Source organism: Cnephaeus nilssonii, assembly GCF_951640355.1.
Source record: "Cnephaeus nilssonii genome assembly, chromosome: 9".
Classification (NCBI taxonomy): Eukaryota; Metazoa; Chordata; class Mammalia; order Chiroptera; family Vespertilionidae; genus Cnephaeus; species Cnephaeus nilssonii.
In genome coordinates, this window is record NC_137080.1 from 44,598,662 (window position 1) to 44,617,318 (window position 18,657).

The following is an 18,657-nucleotide window of genomic DNA, read 5'->3' on the forward strand; positions in this document are numbered from 1 at the left end:
AGCTTGGAAGGTTCTGTGGTTCACCAAGCTTCCACTGGCTCCGTGCCTCTGGGTGAGGTAAGCCCCAAGACGAACATCTGCTTGTTCTTGAGGAGCAACAGCCCAGCAGGGGTCTCTGAGGAACGGAGAGAACTGAGTGTATAACACGTGGATTGTTCTTTAATTCTGTTTTGGTTTTAACAGGAAACAGCAAGAGATTGACTCCAAAGATGCTATTATTTTGCATCAGTTTGCAAGACCTAACAATGGTGTCCCCAGTTTATCTCCTTTCTGTTTGAAAATGGAAACTTACTTAAGGATGGCTGACTTACCCTATCAGGTACTCGTGTGCAAATACGTTTTATTCTCGTAACAGCAAAATCTGTTAGACGCGGTCCCTAATCTCACGTGGTGGGAGGGGCTGGCACTCTTTGCTAGAGGGGGTGAGCATGAACTTTTGTAGGGCTCAGGGCCATGTTATTTTTTCCTGTGTAGAGTATAATTTGGTTAATAGTTTGGATAGGCTGTTAATACAGGTGGGTGTACCATTCATTGCCTGATGTGGTTTTATCCTTCAGGTTTCTATTTATTGACAGCATTAAATTTTGTCTCACGAATCCTGGGGGCAGAGCACCCAGCAGGCACCCGGGAAATGAATTTCTCCACAGTTTCCATGTTTTGTTTGGGTGACTTTCAGGGAAACGCTGGCTCATATCAGCATTGGAGAGGGAACACAGGCGTGTATTTAAGGGCATACTTTGTTCTCTGAGTAATGCTTGCGCTGTGTCTCACAGATTTGACAGGTTGTGTTTTCATTGTCATTCAATTCTATGTATTTTTAAAAAATTCCCTGATGTTTTTCCTTTTCCCTTAAGGTCTAGCCAAATGCAACTTTTTTAAGATTTTGATTTTTTGTTGCTGTTTTTCAATTTTATGGTCAGAGCAGGTAGTTTTAGTGATATTAATTCCATGGAATTTACTGACCCTTTAGCCTAGTGTATGGCTACTTTAAAAAATATATATATTTTTATTGATTTCAGAAATGAAGGGGGAGAGAGAGAGAGAGAGAGAGAGATAAACATCAATGATGAGAGAGAATCATTGATCAGCTGCCTCCTGTGTGCCCCAGATGGGGGATTGAGCCCGAAACCCGGGCATGTGCCCTGACCGGGAATTGAATTGTGACCTCCTGGCTCATAGGCCGACCCTCAACCACTGAGCCAGGTAAGCTGGGCTGTTAAGACTTATTTCTAACATCTTAGTTAATACTTGTCTCCTTACTATTACTTTGTTTTTACTTTTTCTCATTTCCTGCTTTCAATTGGATAGTTAAAATTTTTTTTCTTGTCATTTAAAACAAATTCTATTTTTGTTGCTATAGTGGTTGCTCTTAAGATCATAATTTGTGTCTGTTTATCCCTATTTATTTCTTAAATGTATCCCATTGTATTTGCCCTCGAATGATACAGGTGTGTTAGCAGGTTCACATGAACCTTGGGTCTCTTCCTTCCCAGCCCTCATCCCATCTGTGTTGCTGTTGTGTAATATGCTACTTCCGGAATTTTTGAAATATTATCTCTTTTGTTTGTTTGTTTGTTTTGGTCCTTTTATAAACAGCAAGCCTTACTAAGTTATTTGGCTAGCCTAATTTCCCATCTCTGATCCTACAGGATTTGTTTATCTTTTTATTGGAGTACTTCCTTGATGAGTATTTTCAGAGTGAGCCTTTCGGTGGCAATCTGTGGCTTTGCATGCCCGAGAGCTTCGTTATGCCCCCGAATTGGATAATTCTGTGATCAAAGTTTTTTTCCTTCAGTGCTTTAAAATTTATATTTTCTTTTTTATATAAAAATTTGACAGTATAACTCAGTTGCCTTTTTTTTTTTTTGCATCGGTGTTGCTATTGAAAAATCTGATGTTAATCTGACTCTTTTTCTTTCATTTTTTTCTCTGGAAACTTTTAGAGTATTTGTTTAATCTTGACATTCTTAAATTTCACTATAATGTGCCTTGGTGTGGGTCTTTAGTATCTTGTGTGGTCTTTTATAAATATTTAATTCGAAGTCTTTAATCTTTTTAATTCTGGGGAATTATTAGTTTTCTAGTATTTCTTTTCTTTTTTTATTTGTTTTCCCTTTCTCCTTTCCTGTTCCGTGTTTTCTGAATACTGAAGGCTCTGCTTTTATTTTCTGCATCTCAGAATGTATCCCTCCATTCTTTTCTGCTTCCTTCTGGGAGAATTCCTCTCTGGGCTTCCATAACTCTATTCTCTCCTTGAATCCATCTTGCTATTTCTCTCATCTATTGTGTTCAACTTTTACATTTTTTCTTCTTAATAGTTCCCCTTGGTTTGTATTACTAATCTCTTTCGTTATCTCTTAGAGGACATTTATTATGCTAATTAAAAATGTTTGGTCTGTCCCAATAAGTCTGCCTCACGTTGTAGATATCCGGCCTGTTGCCCTTCTCGCACCCCACCGTAGTTGTACTCCTCTGGTGCCTAGTTATTTTGGTTTGAGATCTCCTTTCACTGGGGATGTCAGCTTCCCTGCCTGGGAATTTATACTGAGCAAGGGCTAAAGCTCAGGCTGCAGGTTGTGTACCTTGGAGGGGGTTGAAGAAAGGGAAGGAGGTGAGCCCCAGGCATTCTCCAAACCAGTGTGGTCCCTCTGGTTTGCTGCCACTCCTCCAAACGGCTCCCGTAGATCAGGGATTCACCTTTAAGCTCTTACAAGGTAGCAGCATGGAGAGGAGGTGGTCTCCTTGGCTGGAAACAGACCAGCAGGGAGGTTGGAGGGAGAGCTCACCCAGCCAAGCTGTTGGCTGCCCTGATAACGATATCTCCCCCCCCCCCCCCCCCCGCCACCTGACTCCCCGTGGCCTGTGCTTTCTGAGCCAGTTTCTCTACAGAAGAGGGGATGGGGATCCTTCTCAGCTGCACTGGGATGAGATGAGTGTCATGCTCTCAGCTTGGTAGTGCTGTTTTGGAGGTTCCCTGGGAGTATGGTGGAGTGGCACCGAATCTGGACTCTGGGGGATCTGGGAGGGCATGGGGTCTTTATGACGGGGCTGAAATGCAAGGGTGAGTCTGGAGACGGAGGCAGGGAGAAAAGTACTCAGAGCTTTCTAAGCCAGCGATGGAGGAGAAAATAGCCATAGAAACAGACCAGGCTTGGGTTCTCTAAATGCAGTGGATCAGGTTTGAAGATCGCTGTTCAGCGTGGTGTTGGCAGTTGGCACTAAAGATGTGTGTCACCGAGCGCTGCTGATAGGAGGAGAACGCTATCCTGCAGCTGCCTGTCTCCGCTCCATCATCACTCTAGACAAGCTTCCCCCTTTAGCCAGGGCAGGTTTGGGACAGTGAGGGTCAGAACCTGAATCTTGTGCTCTGAGTTTCTGGCTGTTTTCAAGATCATGTGTGCCTCCACCCCATGAAGTGATCCTGCTGTTGGCAGCCACAGCCGGGCCGGCTGCCCTTTCTTTCCTGCCTCTGCCCCATCGTTACCAGCAGCCTGCCTACCTACCTTGGTTCATTTTTTGGAGCCGCTGCTTTTCAGTTCGTATAACGGAATCCGCAGGACACACGCCTCACTGTGAAGCCTGGAGCTCTTACCGAGGCCTTTGAGAAGGGCCGCGCTTACCCCCTTCCAAAGTTATTGTTTCTTGTTCAGTATAGATATGTTTTTTAAAAGGAATGATATAGGAGTGTTTTTTCTTCTGTGAGGTCTCTGTGGGAAATAAATGGAGGGGTGTTCAGCATGGGGCAGAGATCTGGGTGGAGGGAAAGTGCTTCTGTGGTTTAGAAGGGGATGTGCCTGCCCGAGTGCCTTGAGGCCCAAGGGCCATCAGCAAGGGTTTGTGACGCATGTGATGCCTGGAAAGTGATGGTGGGAAGTGCCCATGTCTCAGAGGGTCAGTAGAGAGGTTTGCCCTATTCCCAGGGGGCTTCCCCCTTGGCCCCTTCTTTGCCCTATGCCTTTTCCTTCCTTCCTTCCTTCCTTCCTTCCTTCCTTCCTTCCTTCCTTCCTTCCTTCCTTCCTTCCTTCCTTCCTTCCTTCCTTCCTTTCTTTCTTTTAAAATATATTTTATTGATTTTTTACAGAGAGGAAGGGAGAGAGATAGAGAGTTAGAAACATCGATGAGTGAGAAACATCGATCGGCTGCCTCCTGCACACTCCCTACTGGGGATGTGCCCGCAACCAAGGTACATGCCCTTGACTGGAATTGAACCTGGGACCCTTGAGTCTGCAGGCCGATGCTCTATCCACTGAGCAAACCGGTTAGGGCTGCCCTATGCCTTTTTAAAACGTATTAAGATACCATGTTCCTAAGAGCATGACTTTATATTTGAAACTTTTCTATTTTTTAACCTAAGTGAGACTGGAATAAATATTTGATGATCATCAATAGGCACTCACAAAGCTTTTTAAAAAAAAACTTGATGTGTTGGTCATAGTTATTATCTTTTTAAAATCAAGATATAAATATCAATAGGTCAATTTTAAAAAGTGTTCATTTTGTAATAATCAAAGATTCATGGGAAGTTACAAAACATGTATAGGGAGATCCCACAGATATGGGTAATAAAAGAAAGAAACAGCTTTAGTATTTTTTCTGATTACATGTATTTGACGTACGACGGTCCTTATAAGGATTTCAAACAGTACAAAAATGTATAAGTGAAAAAGGAAAATCTCCTGCCATCCTACTAGCTAGAGATTGCTGTCACTGATATTTTTGACCATCCTTCCATTCATTTCTCTAGACATACATGAAAACACCTACATCATTTGACATAACTGATTGTATATGAAGCATGTATTTCACACAGTAATTCTTTTTAAATAGATAATGACTTCTTCGGAACTCACTGCTCTGCCTCTCAGTTTTAACTTTTGATGTTCTATTTATTTGCTGATTTGCCTTTTTTTCTCCTATCTATCTATCTATCTATCTATCTATCTATCTATCTATCTGTTTTAACTTTTTTAAATTGAAATTATTGGGGTGGCATCCCAATCTTAAAGAATAATAGAGTGAACACCCATATGCCCTTCACCTGGATTCACCAGTTGTTGACATGCTGCTTTTTTGCTTTATTTCTCTTTATATATACCTTATGGACAAATTTTTTTTCTTTTTAATTTGTCTGTATTTGTCACAGTCTTTTGAAACAGAACGTGACTTAAGCACTACATTTCTAACTTGCTCTGAGTTACTTTCAAACGGCTTTACAACATCCCTAGGTTGGCCTATAATTTTGTCACGCTAAAACAATACTTTTCTTTGGAGACAAGCCCTATGGATAGTTACTCTCATCAAGTTGGTCAGCTTAGCATACTGATTTCTAGAGGCTGTGCATGCAGTTGGTAACTGCAGGGGATGTTAGGCTTAAAAAGTAGATCCTAGGGAATGAAAGTTGTTTTAAGCATGTATCTCAGAACACTTTAGCAATAAAAGATTTGGTCTACTTAGTAATCCACTTGAGAGATAAACACTTTAGATCAGCGGTCGCCAATTGGTGGTCCGCGGACCACTGGTGGTCCATGAGGTCCAAAAGGTTGGCGACTGCTGCTTTAGACCACAGAGCTAACAAACATTACCCTACACATATCTTACAACAAACATAACCCCATTCTGTTAAAACATACCTTTATGGACAGTTTTTTTAATGCGCCATTTGAGAATAGGCAGCAGAAATCATAACACTTCATCCCTCACTATTTCATTGTGTATCTCCAAAAAAATGAGGATATTTTGCTATAAAACTATAATAGATATTACATTTTTGTATAATATATAATATAATAATAGCTGCATGGATTTTTTTCAGTGAGTTATAACCCACAAAAGTTGCTCAAGTTACTTCAAATTTAGTTGATGGAAGACCTTTCAAGATAGTTGCAAAGCTTCAGGGAATATAATAGAATAGAGGCCCAGTGCACAAAATTCGTGCACAGGTAGGGTCTCTATTGGCTGCCGGCTGCCGGCCAGGGCCTCCCTTCCCCTGCTGCCAGCTGCTGGCTGGGGCCTCCCTTCATTCCACGCCACACCCTGGTGGTCAGCACACGTCATAGCGAGCGATCTAACTACTGGTCCATAGAACTCCCGAAGGGACACTTTGCATATTAGGCTTTTAAATATATAGATGTAAATTTAGCTGAAAATTTGGGGCATCATGACTGTGTAGCAAATCAGAATGACAAAACTTGGGGATTTCTTTTAAGGTCTCAAGTTCTCCATCACAGAATGGTGATGGTGATGTTAGTCCTTATGATGAAGGCACTTTGTCAGATACTTCATGTGCATTTGGTTCTAGCAACTGTTATTATATTGTCCTCATTCTTTAGAGGAAGAAATTGAGGCCCAGGGAGGATTAAGGAGACTCAGGGAGGTCCAAGGTCACACATTGAATAAATGATGAAGCCAGATTTTTATGCCAAAGCCTATAGCTTTCACTGCTGTGCTAATAATGCAGTGTGAATGTAGATATATTAACCGCACCGCACCAGGGATAGACTTGCAGGGGAAACATCAGCTTGAGAAAAATATAGAGGGTTTACCTCTTCACCTTTCTTCCCAAAATTGCTTTCAGAAACTATCCTCAGTGGGTCAGTCAGACTCCAATTGCTTAAATAAGAGTAGGCCAGGTGTTTTTTTTAACATATTTATGGAAGTTAAGGGGAAAAAATATATATATATATGTATATATATATTATTTTAAAAGTAATATAATCACATTTAGAAATTTGAAATGCATGGAAAAGACCACCTGTATCTACCCATAGTCTTGCAGGTTGTTCACTGCACAGCAGTGCCTGTGAAGGAGTGGGGGCAGGGAGGACTTGCCAGGCTGTGAACCCTGGCATAGTCTGTATCCACCAGAGGAGGTTCTGTTTTCCTAGTTGCCCAAAAGCAATATGGCTGTCAGCAGCCCCATTAACTCCCCTTTTTCTAGGCTGGGCCCAGAATGAATTTTTTTAGAATAAGCAATGAGATAAAGTATCAATACCAGGAGACGGAGACCAGTTAGTTTCCAATATGTTCCATTAAAGCTAGCAGTAAGCAACATTAGCTAGTACCTGCTCTGGTTTTTAGCCTTCCAAAAAGGTGATATTTCCTCAGAGGTCTGAGAAGCCTGGGACCCTCAAACGTAGTCCAAGCCCAGTCCTTGTGGGCACAAATGGACAGCTGCCTTCAAGGATCATGATTTCTAGCCATAACCCTGTTATCTCACTGGAGGCCAATTCAATGGTCATACATACCACATACAACATGCAAGCATAATTCTTAGACACGGAGAGACTTGACTTAGAAATTTTATAACATTCTATATATTTTTTTATCCCTTGTGGTGAGATGTGCTGTTTGGTTTTTGGGAAAGGCACACACAAATCTTGGTGTGATTTAGGTAAGAACAATTAGAGCAATAATCATCTTCAGTAATCCCAATAATTTCTCACACAAAAAAACCCCTCAAATGGTAATTTTTTTTTCTTGGAAAATTTTGTTTCTAGTCTAAGATTTGGCCGGGGTCTCCTAGAAGGAGGCCCTCACAGAGTTTGCTGTCATCAAGCACCTGTACAAGGAAGGATCTTCCTGTGCAGGGCTTGATGGGTGTGGTTACGTAGGTTTAACTCTGTTTCTCTAGGAGGTAATGAGGGTAAGTGAAGCAGAGGTGGACAGGCTGCAGGTCTGTGGGCCAAAGTCAAAGGAGGAAGAATACTTTGTATTACATTACATTCACATTTCAGGGAACAACCTTTTATTGCTACTCATATTCATTTATGTGTTGTCTATGGCTGCTTTCGAGCTACGACTGCAATGTTGAGTTGTGACAGAGACCATATGGGCTGCCTAAAATTTACTATCTGGCCCTTTACAGGAAAAGTTTGCTGACCCCTACTTTAGAGAAACAGTTTAAAGATGTGGAGTCCGATATATTTAAAATTTACCCAATGCAACATTTTAAAATAAATAAACAGCATTATCCTATATAATAAAAGCCTAATATGCTAAGTGTCCAGTTGGCCATTCAACCAATCAAAGCATAATATGCTAATGATATGCTAAGGCCGCTCAACCAATTGCAGTGAGGTGCACTGACCACCAGGGGGAAGATGCTCTGATTGGTAGGTGAGAAGATGCTCTGGGGTCTGGCCGATTGGGACTGAGTGAGACAGGGCGGACACGCCCTGGAACCCTCCCGTATCCCCTCCCCCACTGGCCAACCTACCATGTGCCTCCCCGGCCCTGATCATGCACCAGTGGGGTCCCTCGGCCTGGCCTGCGCCCTCTCACAATCTGGGACCCCTCGGGAGATGTCGGAGAGCCTGTTTCAGCCTGATCCTACAGGCTAGGCCAAGGGACCCCACTGGTGCACGAATTCGTGCACCGAGCCTCTAGTTAAGATATAATTGGCATGCTATAAACTGCACATATTTAAAATGTATACTTTGGTAAATTTTGGCATATGTAAATATTCATGAAAACTCGCCATAATCTAAATAGTGATGTATCCATTACCCACAAAATTTATTTTTGCCTTCTTGTAATTCTGTTGTCCTGTCACTTCCTGTCCCCTATCCTCCTGAGTAAACACTGATTAGCTTTCTGTCACTATAGATCAGTGTAAATTTTCTAGAGTTTTATCAAATGGAATCCTCTTTTTTTTGGTCTGACTTCTTTCACTTAGCAGCGTTATTTTGAGATTTACCCATGTTAATGTGTATATCTGTAGTTCATTCCTTTTTATTGTAAGGTTATACCAGGATTTGCTTATTCATTTACCTCTTGATGAGCTCTTGTTTTTCCCCCTGTGTTTGACAGTTGCAAATAAAGCTTCTATGAACATTTGTGCACACACCTTTGCATGGATATATGCTTTATTTTCTTTTGGCTCTCTCAACAATAAGCTAGAGCCCATGATAAAATTAATTGGAGAAAAGTAATATCTTCATGTGCAGTAAATCTTGTGTGTGTGTTTTTTCCCCCAAGAGTAACCATTTATTCTCTTTAAGATTTTATATGCTGAGTACATTCACTTGAGTCGTATAGTCACTATCCAATATACGGTTGAGATGTTTGTTTCTGTTAATCACACAGTGGAATTTAAATAAAACATTGCTTTTCTCTTTTTAAACTTTCCTCTGCTTAGAATTATTTTGGTGGAAAACTCTCTGCTCAAGGGAAAATGCCTTGGATTGAATATAATCATGAAAAGGTTTCTGGCACAGAATTCATAATTGACTTTCTGGAGGAGAAGCTTGGAGTGAACTTGAACAAGAACCTGGGGCCTCAGGAAAGGGCCATCTCCAGGGCGGCGACCAAGATGGTGGAGGAGCACTTCTACTGGTGAGTGCCCGGCCTGCCCCCCCTTCCCGGAAGCCAAGTTCTCTGTCACTTTTCAGATGCTCCCCAAACCTTTCCTCTTGGAAAGAAAACTTTGCCAAAGCTTTCTGCATTCTGGCTGACTTAGGGGTCAAACTTATGACTGTGAAGTTTCTAGAACATTTCCCGTAGATGCCCAGCTAGTACCTGTCTTAGGCTTTGTGTGCCATATGTCTCTGTAGAAACTACAGTTGACCCTGGAACAACGTGGGGATTGGGGGCACCAGCGCCCTACAAAGTTGCAAATCTGCATGTAACTTTTGACTCCCTCAAAACTTCACTACAACTACGAGCCTACTGTTGACGGGACGCCTCACTGATACCAGGAACAGCCAGTTAACACATATTTTGTATGTTATATGTATTATATACTGCATTTTTACAATAAAGTAGGCTAGAGAAAAGAAAATGTATTAAGAAGATCATAAGGGAGAGAAAATATATTTATAATATTGTACATATATTTTTAAAAAATATATTTTATTGATTTTTTACAGAGAGGAAGAGAGAGGGATAGAGAGTTAGAAACATCGATGATAGAGGAACATCGATCAACTGCCTCTTGCACACCTCCTACTGGGGATGTGCCTGCAACCAAGGTACATGCCCTTGACCGGAATCGAACCTGGGACCTTTCAGTCCGCAGGCTGACGCTCTATCCACTGAGCCAAACCGGTTTCGGCAATATTGTACATATTTATTGAAAAAAATCCACGTATAAGTGGACCCATGTAGTTCAAACCTGTGTTGTTCAAGGGTCAACTGTACTGAACTGTGCCCTGATGTTGGAGAGGAAAAGTGGCCATAGATTAGATGCAAATGAATAAGCATGACTCTGTCTCAGTAAAAGCACTGAAATTTGAATTTCATTTAATGAAAAATAGTATTTTTTTTGCCTCAACTATTTTAAAATGTAAATTTCTTAGCCTATGGTCTATAGTTATCTGACCCCTGACCTAGACTGGAACTCACTAAGGTGAGGGAGATATGTTAATAGGCTGGGCTCTTCACCAATACAAACCGCTGCATTAAAATAACATTCATCAGATACCCAGAGCAGGGAACAGAAAACGAAGTCAGGGCACAAGCCTTAGGTGAAATAAATTACACAAGCGTTGTAGAATTGTTGTCCGTTTTCCTCAGAGGACAAGAGTGTCTCTGTGCTCAGTAGGAAAGCATGCTACCGCTCTCTGCCCCGACTGCCTGACTGCTAGCTTGTGCTCCCCGAGTCGGGAGCATCACACACACTGTGCTGTGTGCTGGCTCGTTCTGCACATGGCCTTGTGCTGGCTGTGACACTGAGACTTAAACAGACCCAGTTCCTCTTGCGTTATTGTCATCTAGGTTTTTTAAAAATGCTTTTTCTTTCATCTATTTTTTGGAAGTTGGAGCACCTTTCCCTACCCCAGTAGATAAGTTTTCTCTCTGATTTCTGCAAACGTTATCTTGTTCCAAAGATTTAATTAAGTATTGTTAAGCCCACTTTTTGGCATTAGTTGTTATTCCTGGGCCAGTTGCTCACCCAGTAGCTTTTTCCTCCTGCACTGGGAGATACACTCCGTGTGGAGTTGACTCTGGAAGGCTCTTCCTCATCACCTTCCTATTTCATCCATTTAGCTCTCTTTCTAACTAGAAAACTTGTTGTTCTATCTCTTGGATTTGAAGTGCCCTTCTATTTTCCTTTTCCTCTTTCTCCTCTCAGTTCCTGCCCAGTTTACTGCAGGGCTGACCTGAAGCACCACTTCAGAAGGGGTGGGAGCAAGGAGGGAGGCAGCAGCGGTGCAGGTCGGCGTGGGAGAAATCACAGGCTGGGCTCCAGAATGAACCCAGGCCTCTCCTTAGAGTAACACCTGTCCAGAACGGCTGGACTTCCCACTTCAGAGTGCAGGGTTCTGCAGTCAGGACCAAAACGCATGCCATGCTTAGCCCCAGGGAATAGCCTGTAGGACAGAGCCTGTCTCACCTGCTTGCCAGGTTCCAGTCCCTACTTTGAGGGAAATGAAGAAGCAGCACAGGGCCACCCTGGCCCCTCCGCGTTCCTTTGATGTGGCCCTCCCAAGCCTTCATTTGACTGATGGGCCCTAGGAGAGCTAGCACGTTGTTAGCTGCCTGAAAGGAAGCGGGAGGCCTTACATTGGTTGGTAGTTTTGTTACAACTCTTTGATTTCTGTAGTGGTTCATAAAATTTATATCTCGGTTAGAAAATATATATATTTTTTGTTTTGTTAATATTCACCTGAGGATATTTTTTCCATTGAATTTTTTTTAGAGTGAAAAGGAGGGAGGAAGGAGGAGAGAGAGGGAAGAGAAAGAGAAAGGTAGAGAGAGAAACATTGATGTGAGAGAGACACATCAGTTGGTTGCCTTCTGCACAGCCCCATCTGGGCTGGGGATCTAACCTGCAACCCAGCTACGTTTGTGCCCTTGACTGGGCATTGAACCCATGACCCTTCGGTGTGCAGGCTGACCCTCTATCCACTGAGCCACGCTGGCGAGGGTTAGAAAGGCTTTTATCTAGAAAGATTCCCAAGTACCACTTGTCACTGCTTCTTGCTATGGGTGTATGGACATTTTGTACATATTTACTTCATGGTAGAAGTTCATCTTCTGCTCTTCCCTCCCCCGTCTCTCTACAAGGGCCCCTGCTAATACTTGCTGGGGGTGGAGTGTGGTGGGGGAGGGAAGGGTGCTTCGGAAGGGGTGGGAGGGAGAGATGGGAGGTGCTATCCTGGTAGGAAACTACCTTAATTTTACTGACCACAAACTTCCAAATGCTTGAATCATACATAGACTCTTTTCTCTTTTTAATTAGAAAAATACTTTTTTGGGTTAGCCAATATTTCTCATTTGTTTCTCCTCAAGGGTTAATTTGAGGAAGAAATAGTTAAGGTGGAAGGCCATGTCTTGATTGAGATGTGAATATACAGTGAATTTTCAAAAAGGAAAATCCTAATTCCTCTAATTCCCTTAAGTCCCTAGTAGCAGAAGGAAAAACAGACCTTCCTCTGTTTCATAAGCTTTCCAGACCTGTAGCCAACTTCTTGCTTTGGGAGATTTTGAGCAGCCTTTCCCGAAAGCTCTAAATCCAGTGGAGAAAAAGACCCTGTCCCCACTCATGATGAGAAAATGTGTGACAGAGAATCCATGGATTTTGCTCCTTCCCATTTTTGTAGCCTCAGAGGCAAAACACCAGACGTGCACCTGTAGAAACTGGGGCCAGCATAGGGGACTACAATATGTAGGAAAGCAGTGCAAGTATGAGCTTTCCATGAGAGCCTGTTCAATTCTAGCAGTCCGTAAGCTCCCAGGCTGTGTCTGTACTTACAGTGGTGGAAGAGGTGGAATCAGTTGTTTGACTAATGTGATTCAATTATCTGGAGTTTTCAGATATGTTTACTTTGGTCTGAAGCTTTAAAAATGCTCCAGGTATGGTTTTTCTGAAGAGCAAGGACAGTGGAAAGCTGTTATTGTTATGTAACATCACATAATTCTGAAGCTCTGTTTTAGGTCTGCTCAAATAAGCACGTTCAGCTATAAAGTGGTTTTTTCTTGCACTTGGAAAAAAAAACATATCATGTCCCACTGGCTTTATAAAGCTATTGAGGAAGATGAAGAAGACAGGTTTTTATCTCTGTTCCACTGAATGCTTAAGTCAGACCCAATTCCATATAAGGGAAAGTCTGGGAGACACAGGGTCAAATTACAGTAATGAAATTGATTTTTGGTAACAGACACCATCGCTTCTTCTGTGTGACATACTGCCCCCTTGTGGACACCAGTGAGTGTCTTAAGAGTCTTCCAACCCCATAGGGAAGTGTGTAGGGTATGGTTGTCAAACTATCTAGTCATAACATTATCAACTATAAATACTGGTATATAGGCATTAGAACAGGGAATCCAAGTTCGACTCTAGGTTGGCCATAATTTTACAATTTTGCGTTTGTAAATGAATGGGTGTGTGTGTGTGGGAATCTTTAATCAAATGCCTTATCACCAGGATCTTCTCCCTGATTACACCTCGATTGATGTGTTCTCTGATATCCTCCCTCCCAGTTTTAGATGTAGTGAGGCCTCCTGTTTGCAGGAGCTAATCTCATGCCTGTGACTTGGTGAAAATACAGAAGCTTATCATATGCTCCTGCACCCATGAGCATTTAGGGGACAAGCAAACTACAGCAAGGAGAGCACAACGTGGAGAAAGGCGTCCTCATGGTCGGGAAGGCCACGTGCAAGGACTCCTCTTTAAACAGTGGCTTGCCGTTTCCCACATATTGATATTTGTTTCTGCTGTGGGCCAGGTCTCATGTTCGGTTATAACCAGAGAAATCTTCATTCAAACAGCCAGGGTCAGTTTTTCTTTCCTGTCTTCTTGCTCTCCTTTAAAAATGTTTGAGTCGGGTTTATTCTTCGGTTCTAAGATAATCATTTTTTTAAGGACACACCTCGTTGACCCCATTTTGCAGAACAGATCAGATCCATCAGTTGCACTAAAGAACATGAGTATCAGCTTCCTGAAAGAGGGGCTGGGAATGATAAATTATTTTAATTGCTGAGCCTAGTCTACTTTCCAGATTGGCCGTCCTCGGCCTCTCCAGTTAAGAATTCATGACTCCTTGTGCAGCGGCCTCTTCCCAGTGGAGAGTGACGCGGATCTCAGAGGAGAGCCTCTTCTTCATCCTCCATAGGCTCTGCAGCTCTTTCCTTTTTTTGACTTAAATGCTGTCATCCCTTAGAAACACTGCGGAGCAGTGGCTGGCTCAGAAGCAAAGCCTTTTTTTCATCCAGTGGCCAGGCACAATGCCAGATGCAGGGGAAAGCGAGGTGATGAGACGCTGTCTCTGTCCTCCAGTGGCTCCCAGGCTGGCGGGTGACATGGAGCCTTTGGATGGTCAGTGCCGGGGAAGAGTTTGAAGAACCAAGCAAGGAAAGGCAGCACCTGCTGGGGGGATGAGGGGAAGGCTTCACAGAGCAGCCGGTGTCACAACAGAATCTGGGGACAATCAGGGTGGCAGGTGAAAGGGCTGGGTGGTAGGGAAAGGTTAGGATATCCGGGGAGAGGGAACAGCCTCTGCAAAAGTTTAGAGGCACAAAAGTGGGGTCTGGGAGGCACATGTAATTCTGTGTGGTGGCGCATGGGAGGCAATGCAGGGGGTGGGTCAGACTGTGGGAGGGGGCTGGTGTGTCAAGCAAAGGGCTATGGGGAGTTAGTGAGTGACTCTGAGAAGCATTGTCATTCCAATACATGATGGGATTTGTGTCTTAGGAAGCTCTTTGTGGTAAAGGGATTTCTGGAGGGCCTTGAGGGGATGTCAGGAGACCTGCTAGGAGGGTTCTGTCCTCAGGGTTGAGAATGATGAAGGGCTGAACTCCAGTGTTAACTGAGTTGGAGGAAAGGGCGAATTCCCAGGGTGCCTGGCTGTCGGGAGTGAGGGATGGGAGCAGTGAAGAATAGCTCCTGAGCTTCTTTCTGGCTCAGGTGAGGAGAAGCAGGTTGGAAAGGAAGGAAGATGACGAGTCCAGTGTGGAAGTGCTGGTTTTGGAGGGTCCCTGGATCTCAGGACAGAGGTCTGGGCTGGATATGGAGTTGGGAGTCATCATGGGTGGGAAGTAGATCACTCCTTGAGTGAGAAAGATAGAAGGAGTAAAGGTAAAATCTTGGGAACATGTAGGAGGTGGGAGGAAAAGCAGTGGAGACGTAGGTTAAGGAAGAATTCTAAGAACTATGACACTATTGTTGGATCTATAGAGAATTAAAGAAAGATAAATATGGAAGAAGGTTGATTTGGATTTTGCAGTAAGGGGGGATTGTGGACTTGGGCAGGGTGGTTTCAGTGGAGTGTAAGGGGTGGGAGCCCCGCCATGTGGACAGAGTTTCCAGGCAGCGTGGTTGCAAGAGGAGGTGGATTCGTGGTTGTGTATGGAAGCATGTGTCAGTGATGTCTTGGACCTGTAGTAACTGCTTTAGGAATCCATGAAGTTAAAGTTCATACACATTTCACAGGGCTTGACCCTGAAAGAGCCTTCCTGGCCCTCATTGCCTTCTCTTCCCTAACACACATCTATAATATGGGGCCCCGGGAATGAAAGAGAGGAAAGAAATCAAGAGTAGGGCAGGAAAGAGAAGGGAGAAAGACCAGACAGTTTCTGAAGTTACTTTTAACTGCAAAATTCTGAATCAACCCAGTGTTCCTTCTTCTGTGCCCTGCATTCAACTTGCTAGTGCAGGCAGGGAACCTCACAGTCTTCCCGGCTTTGGTGGAGCTCCTGCCTGCCCAGCCGTGCGGCCCGGACAGGTGCCTATCCCACCCCCACCTGCTGCTCTACCCACTGGTCTTCAACAACTCTTTATCCATTGCTGCATCCTCATCTTCTGCACCTGCCCTCCTCTCCTGCTCAGCAAAGGAGATGGAAGTCATCAGTCAGGAGCCTTGAACCTCCCTGCAGCTCCTCATCTCTTGCAGGCAGTGTCCCTACTTCTGTTTATCTCAGAGAAAGCGGTGCCCCTGCTTCTCTCCAGCTGGCCCTTCCAGCCCGGCTGTCTCCTCTTCTTACTTGCCCTTGAACTGCGGTTTCCCCACTCCTTACTCTGGAAACTTCCTTAGGCAACCTCATCTCCTCTCACAGCTTTAAAACTGCCACCGATGCCCCTGCCCACAGATTCTCTATCTGGACCTAAACCTGTCTCCTGAGTTCTCAACCTGCTGGACTCCTCACTCAGGGGGTTCCATGGAACCTTCAGATGCAACAAGTTAACTTATCTTTCATCAACGAAATCTATTCCACCTTGTGTATTGCTAGTGTTGGCTAATAGCAATATCGTCCACTAAAACCATCAGCCTGGGAGAAAAGGCCTCCTTATACCTCATCCTGTATATGCATTGGCCTTTTTCTAATATCTCAGCATTTTCCTATGCGTGCCCTGTTCACCATCCCCTTGCCATTGTCTTAGTTCAGTACATCATTTCATGTCTTGTCTTGCCGTGGTCTTCTAGCCAGCCTTCCTCTGCCAATTTCTCTACCTTCACCCCTTCCTTCACCATCAATCTGATCATGTTTCTTGTCTGCTGAAAACCTTTAGTGTTTAAACTTTGCTTTCAAAATCAAGTTTAGCCTCCTTTGTGTCAGATCCATCCCCATCTGATCCTTGCCCACCCTTCCAGCCCCCAAACACTTACAAGTTCCTCAGGCATCCTGTGCCCCAACCCCCATCCTGAAGTTCTTGCCACTCATCCACCAGCCAATGCTCTTGCTGCACCCACCTTCTCCCTCTCCTCTGCTTGGGAGCTTCTGCTCATCCTTCTGGATCCTTATGCTGATGACAAAACCTATGTTATTTGCCTGCAAAGAATGCATTCCCTCCCCACGTCAACCTTTCAGCTTAGAGTCATAGTATTCCTCATTTTGACACTTTAGATGCTTCCCGGTTGCTATTATTACCTGGCCATACTTAATTTAGGATAATTTAGTTTTATTCTCAGATCACTGACTTCTGAAATAATCAAGGATGATATAGCCCGTTTATTTAGATCTAGTACAATTAGAATGAATGTGCCGAATTATTCTAAGAGAATGTGAACATTGACACCTTAATGACTTAATTGCAGGTGTAAAAAGAAGAGTAAATACAAAAGCATTTAGCTTGAATAGTTTTAAAGAATTTACTTGAATAAATGTGAGCTCTTTCATAATAAAAGCTCCATTGACTCCTCTGACTGTGCTCATTGATTAGTCACCATTGCCATATGCCTTTTCCTTTTCTCACCAAAATCCATTGCTTGACTCCTCAATAGTTTATTTTGAGAGGCTTTTAAAGAAGAGGTACACAAACCCTTCTAACAAGATTTTTAAACATTCCTTTAAAACGGTAGTAAAGCCCTAGCCAGTGTGGCTCAGTGGATAGAGCATCGGCCTATAGAACGAAGGGTCCCGGGTTTGATTTTGGTTAAGGGCATGTACCTGTGTTGCAGGCTCCTCCCTGGCCTGTGCAGGAGGCAACCAATCGATAAGTTTCTTTCACATTGATATTTCTCTTTGTCTTTCCCTCTCTCTTCCACTCCTAAAAGTCAATGGAAAAATATCCTTGGGTGAGAATAGATAAATAAATAAGTAAGTAAGTAAGTAAGTAAGTAAGTAATAAATGGTTGCAGTACAGAGAATATGTTGAAATTGGTTGTCGGACCTTTCAATAAAGATCAGGAATGCTTAAAAATTTTTAGAAAAATCTTTTGCTTTTGTTTTTCCCCTTAATTTTTATTTTGCAGAGGAGCAAACCCTAAAATAAAAAATGAAGAACAATATAAAGTGATCAGAATTTCAGGACCTATTTTCAGGTGTATTTTTTTTCTTGAGGTGCAAAGTAGCTACAATTTACTATCATCCCTGTGTTCTCTCTGTAAAAATATTTTTTACTCTTTTAATTATTTTGAAGTAATGATTACTGCTATATCAACCAACATAGGAGTAGAGATGACTGCTAATGCATCTTTTATTGCACATTATGAGGAAAAACAAAATATCTTATGCCTGTAGCCCACAGCTACATTTTTCTCAGTCTTCAGTAGGAAACCCTTTAATTTCTTTAAACCTCCCCCCCGCCCCCCCCACACACATGTTTATATTGATTTCAGAGAGGAAGGGAGAGGGAGAGAGAGAAACATCAATGATGAGAGAGAATCATCGATTGGCTGCCTTCTGCACACCCCACACTGGGGATTGAGCCCACAACCCAGCCATGTGCCTTGACCAGGAATCGAACTGCAATCTCTTGGTTCATAGGAATTTTAATTTCTGTCTACCAACACTGTTAACCATAAAGACATTCCTGCAGTTGCACAAGTACAGAGAACAAGATCAGCAAGGGCCTGGGTGTCAGCCAGCATAACACATGAACAGTGAATAGCCACCTGTTACATAGGAACACACAGGCAGGTGGGAAATGATTCCACCAAGTTCCTTTGGTGTTTGTATCCATGTTAGAGTCCCAGAGAACAGACTGAAGCAGAATTGACTTTTTGGAGAGCGGGTTGTTAATGTAATACTTATAATTGATATAGTTTATTATAAACATGAACAGGTTTACCTACTCCCTAATCCTTTCTCAAAGGCAAAAGGTTTCTTTAAAAACAAACAAATTCTTTGTTATCATGAAATATAAAGTACATACACAAAGTATACAAAACAAAAATGCGCAGCTTGATTGATTAACCGAACATAACCTGTGTAACCGTTGCATTGATCAAGAAAGAGAATGAAGCCAGCACCCCAGTCATTGCCGCCTCTCCCACTGCC

At 43.1% G+C, this 18,657-nt stretch overlaps 1 protein-coding gene across 2 annotated transcripts in view; it reads left to right on the forward strand.

The window, feature by feature from the left end:
• Window positions 1–18,657, forward strand: part of FAXC (failed axon connections homolog, metaxin like GST domain containing) — a 62,332-nt gene that overhangs the window by 6,039 nt on the left and 37,636 nt on the right. For both annotated transcript variants that reach the window (XM_079781421.1, XM_079781422.1), the window contains 2 exons: window positions 184–319; window positions 9,137–9,333. In XM_079781421.1, the coding sequence (XP_079637547.1) occupies window positions 184–319; window positions 9,137–9,333 (333 nt within the window). The remainder of the gene's footprint in view (window positions 1–183; window positions 320–9,136; window positions 9,334–18,657) is intronic.